Source organism: Plasmodium gonderi, assembly GCF_002157705.1.
Source record: "Plasmodium gonderi DNA, contig: Pgo-contig_146, whole genome shotgun sequence".
NCBI classification, from domain to species: Eukaryota; Apicomplexa; class Aconoidasida; order Haemosporida; family Plasmodiidae; genus Plasmodium; species Plasmodium gonderi.
Window position 1 is genome coordinate 661 of NW_021629068.1, and position 6,254 is coordinate 6,914.

At 18.3% G+C, this 6,254-nt stretch overlaps 1 protein-coding gene across 1 annotated transcript; it reads right to left on the reverse strand.

Moving 5' to 3' along the window:
* Positions 1-3,973: 3,973 nt before the first annotated feature.
* PGO_001425 (variable surface protein) lies at positions 3,974-5,026 on the reverse strand (the record flags this gene model as incomplete). The annotated part of the gene is made up of 3 exons (XM_028690947.1): positions 3,974-4,129; positions 4,253-4,882; positions 4,991-5,026. The coding sequence occupies 3 exons, from the start codon at positions 5,024-5,026 to the stop codon at positions 3,974-3,976; spliced, it is 822 nt and encodes a 273-aa protein (XP_028546748.1).
* Between the last annotated feature and the right edge of the window lie 1,228 nt (positions 5,027-6,254).

Below are 6,254 nucleotides of genomic sequence, written 5' to 3' on the forward strand. Positions count from 1 at the left end.
TATATAATTATAATATAAATTTTTAATTTACTATTAATCACTTATGTTATCATTTTTATTTTAATGCATTAACTACAAGGAAAACATATTTAAAAATCCTATTTTAAGCAGCTATTATCTGAATTTTCCCATATCACACTATATATAAGATGTTGAATTTTTATACTTATAGTAATTAATAGTATTTAGAGTTCATTAAAATAATTAAAAAAAAATTGAATTACTTTAATTTATTATATTATTAGCGTATTACACAAATGTAATATATTTAATATATCTACATTTTTTTTAATTAAAGATAAAGATAAGAAAAAATAAGTTCATATAAAATAAAATTTTTGAATAACATTATTGTATTTCGAAAGTCCAATAATTCAAAAAATATTCAAATGAATGTTTTAAAATAATTATTATTATATATCCAATAAAAATAAACATAAAATTATTACACTTTTTATGAAAATTTATTCCTCCGTTTTTACATATCCTTGTATAATAAAATCATATATATAAGAAACTTTATCCTCTTATAAAGGCACATATTTTAGAAGATTTTATATATATTTACTAATAATACGATATTTTTTTTTATATAAAAATTTATAATGAAGGTGTACTATCTTATTTTTGGTAAAAAAAAATATAGATGTTTTGTAACCAGGCAAAAAAAAAAAATTTATGTCACATATATTTTTCGCATAATTTATTTTAATCATACTTTTATAAGTATTATAGATAGCAAAACATTAAAATAATTGCATGAGATCATTAATATACAGTTTCATACATGAATTAATTAGGTTTATAAATTAAGTGATTTCCTCTGGTATATCGGAATATAAATAAATATATATAGACCTTTACAAAGGTTTTTTGTATCATATACTATTTTCAAATATACATTTTATTGAGGACGTACTAAATGCATAATGTAAGCAGTCTGTTGTATGGTAAGCTAATATAAATATAGTTAACATATATATTTTTAGCTCAACCTTTTATTATTTAAATATAATATATTTTACTATAAAGGATTAAAGAAATAGATAATTCTTTTTTTACATTTTTCATCACAGAAAATACTTTGTTATAAAATGTTATCTTTTTCTACATATTACATATATATGAAAAATTAAAAAAATACTATATTACATTTATCTACACCTTCGTAAGACGTATATTCTACGTTCATTACAAGTACAGGTTATTAAAAAGTTAGCTTTCTTTTCTTATCATAATTCATACTATTAGGAATTTATTTAGTTATAAGGCACTAAATGTATCAATTCAACATATTATGGTATAATTCTAATAATAGTTAATATAGATACAAAGTGAATATTTATTCCTTTTTTTTATAAATAATTAGTATATTTAATATAACTAATTCTATATATATTATGTTATATTTCCTAAATTAATAGTAATATACTATTCAATAACAAATTATTATATACTAGATACATTTATTGATTACTGTTAGTTAAATATAACATAATAGAATTTCTAATGATGGATTATTATACAAATTAATATATGTAAAACATGATTATTATGAAAAATTAAATCATTAAATGACAATAATTTTATATTTATGCATGAGCATTATAAGTAAAATACAAAATATCATCATATGGTATAAAAAAAACATTAATTTTATAAAAAATGTGTACAATAATTGCAGATGTGCTTGAATAAAACAACAAGTGAATTACATAAATTTATAGGAATATAGAATAGTGAAAATATCATATATTAATGTGTACGCATGTAATATTCATATATGTTTTTTTCCTCAGCAAGGTAAAATTTTATAAAGATGGAAACATTGAACACATTAAATAATAAAACATTCATATAAAATTATGGAATGTAAACCATTGATAAAATTTATTCATTAAGTGCTGTTGAAGTTGTATATATAAATTTATTGAATATTTTTAATTTAATATAAGATTTATAAATATATGTAATTGCATCTATGAGTAAACATATCTTATACATATTAGATTATATTTTTTAAGTAAATAATACAGTATCTCTAAACATAAAATTTTTATATTTATTGTTTCTTCAAATATTATGTTCTACATGATTCATACGCTAAACTGTATAAATAGAGGAGTGAGCTTTTAGAGAATATATACTGCAATATTAAAAAAATTATGCCTGAATATTAAATAAATGAAGTAGTTGTAAAAACTTTCAATAAATTTAGATAAAATTATACTTTTTATAAACATTCCAATGAAAAAATCTTATTAAAAATCATTTTTTTATTATTTATGAATCACTTATCAATAATAAAAATGTTTAATAAGAATATGATATACATATTTCACATATGATTGAAGTTATATATTACTATAAATTAAATAATATATTTGTGAACATGAATTCTTGTAATACGATCATAATATTTTCTAATGTTCCTTGGATGCATTGTAAATTTTTAAATATATTTTATATTATATTATTTTATTGATTCCTATATACATATAATTTCTATGGTTATCAGATTCAGAACTCATAAATAACAAGAATAATTTTAAATTAACACATTAAAAATCATTAATGAGCTCATTTTGTAAGGAAAATAATTCAAAAGTAAAAAATATAACTACTGCATTAATATAATTATCAAAATATGTAGTAATGCACATAACATTTATGTCCATAAATTAAATAAATTTAATAATAATGCATGAGCTATAATTAGGATTAAGAAATTTTATATTTATTTTATAATAGTATAAGAATTACATAAATGAAACTCACAAATCTAAGAAATACAAATGTTTGTGTTGAAACCTAACATTTAAAAATATATCTGTAAGAAATTTACGCTAAAAATAAGTTCTGCTATTTGCAGGAACATTTTAAAATACATGTAATAAGATCATATTGTAATATAAATAACAATTCCATACAGTTGTAAAATCATCCCCTTTATATTTTATATAAAAAATAAATAATAAATTTAAATTAATTCTGTTTATTGTAATCAAAACATTCAATAATATATTTAGGAAATATTTCATTCTTTCATTAATATTATTTTATTCGTTTTATTTCTTGCATATGACTTCAGTAAAAAAGAAATGAAAAACATCTGCAAAAAAATAAAATACATTATGGCTGAATTCATGCAAAAAGGAATAATAATGATAATTTCTTTAATAATATATGTTATACAATCTTATGAAATACACATGATAAATATATAAAATGAATGGATAAAAACCTTTATATATATTTTAGAAAAATAATNNATATATATATATATAATGAATGAATTATTACGTTAAATTTAACGTTACACCTGATATATTTTTTGTATTCAACACTAATTTTCATGAACTTTTTTATCAGTAATTTTGGAATTAACGAAGAACATCATGACTTAAATATCTACGGAATATAACATATTATAATTTTTTTTTAGAATATTTTTTTAAATGATTTATGTGATATAAATTATGAAATAACATAACAATTATATTTTATTCAATCAAATTATAAACACTGTACAATGGAGAGTAATATTACCATGTATAATACACTAAAATATATAGCGCACAATTAAACTTCATTATAATATATAAAAATAAATAATTTAGGATCGTATTAAAAAAAAGGACATGTTATTATCTACATATTTTGCATATCCTCTTAATAATAGAAGAAAAACATTTTTTTATTAATATGATTTCTTATAAATGTCATAGCATATGTTCTTTTATTTTATTTAGAAACACAATTAGAATTATATAGTGTATATGCATAATGTTATAGAGGTTTTATATGCATAGAATATTACATTTTATTTTTATATACCATATATAAAAGATCATTGTAAAATATAAATTAAATAATTCATTATAATCATTATAAAATGTTATTTTCCTTTATCATCAGAGAACTCGTCACATAAAATTTATTTATTCTTTTAATTACATATATAAAGGAACAATTAGTCATATTGATACAGTACATTATATATTTTATCACTAGAAATGCTATTATATGATTCAGAGGATTGAAACATATTGAATTCTTCATCCATATTTTTCCATTTATTTATTTTTTCTTTTATTCTTCGATGTATCCATGAATTATATGGGAGGAACTAATTTTCAACAAATATAATTTATGCATTGAAAAAATATTTTATATTTCACAATTTATTTTTTTAAATTAATTACAAAAATTATCATATACTACAATACACATAAATGACATTATAACTTACCTTATACAATATTACAAATAAAGTGAATATAATTAACATTGTAACAACTGTAATTACAATAAAAAAGGAAATATTATTTTGACAAATGGCATTTTTATCACATTCAATATTATTAAGTGATTCAGTTCGAACATCTTGATCACATATTTTAGTTATATTCTTTAATGATTCATAAAATTGTGGTTCCTCGCAGGTTAAATCTAAATCTTCTTTATTATTAACTAATTTATATAAACAATACGTAATATCCAAATTTTTCATATAATCATTGTTGAGGTTATATTTTTTGCAAGTATCCCACAAAGGTCCATCCGTTTTTAGAGCTTTCTCGATTGTTATATCATATAACTGCTTAGTTTTGTCTTCTTTTGATTGCTTTTTTAAATGTTTATATATCCAGTAATATAGAAACAAACAAGGACCTTTTATTTTTTCTACAGTTTTATATCGTAAATCTACATAGGGTATATAACTGAAACATTTAGAGCAACTTTCCATATCATTATAAGTAACATTTGTTTGTAATGAACTATATAGACTATTGCTAGGACATAGTTGTTTTTCTTCTATAGAACCAAATGCATAATCTATATGTTCTTTATAGGTGGAAAAATTTTTAACGAATTCATACTAAAATGAAGTGAAAAAGAAATCGTATTGAAAAGATTATTGAAATTGAACAAATTCATATAATATACTAAAATTTTAAAGGATAAAAAATATTCATATTTAAATTACAATAACACAATTTAATATTACATCTACATGCTCCATCTCAGATTATATTATATTGCTTTCAGTTGAGTTAAATAAAAGAAAAATAATTATGCTCTTATATTACCTAATTTATAAATCAAAATATAACATTTTAAATGTAATTAAAAAATGAAGAGTAATTAATTGTTAAATATATGGTAGGGATAATAATACAATGATCTAGTATTCAAAATAGTATTCATAAAAGAACACTAAAGAAAATTTTTTTTTCTGAATAATTATAATCTGAATATATCATATTGTATATTGAGAAAAGCACAATTTATTCATCCATTTATTCTTATATTTAAATATAATACATTATAAATAAAATCATATAAATAAAACAAATTATACTAGAAAAAACATATTATTTTATAAATTTACATATATTTTAGACGTATAATAAGAACATTTAAACAGTTAGCAATTAAATATATCATTTGGGTAGTGCACGCAGAATACATATAGTGTATATATACTACAATATAAAAGGATATATTAATTAATAAAAATAATATCATTTTAACATTATATCCATTAATTATAAAAAATTATGATGCATATTTATTTTAATATTACAATTAATATAATTATTAAATATATTTTATAAATTACACATTGTGTAATGTAATATATGTGTATTAAAATGTTATATATAAGAAATTTTTTTAGATAATATTTTACCTATTATATTATTTATTGCAATATTAATAATTAAAAAATAATATATTCATTTTACCTACTATGATAAAATATATAAAAATAAGAATTAGAATTACAAACAACATAATAGAGTAATGAAAAATATATAACAAAATTTGAATATCCTGAAAATAAATTTAAAATAAATACAACATATATGTTATATTATTTGGAAAACATTGACTAATCACAAATAATGTATATTTATTCTTAGATTAATTAATAATTTTCGCTCATATATTAATGCATAGCTTAGCATGATAATTATATATAAATTGAAAACACGTCAACAATAACAGCATTAATATTATATTATAAATAAATTATTTCCATGAATAACAAAAAGAAATATAAATAAATAATATATATTTACTTCATTATATAACATATAATTTGGTATATTTTTTTAGAATTAATAAATAAGTATATTCTTGTTTTTTATAATAAACTCTTGTTATATATATTAGATATATTTATATTTTCATTAATGTACATATACATATATATATGAGAGTGCAATTATATATTTTTCATTTAATAT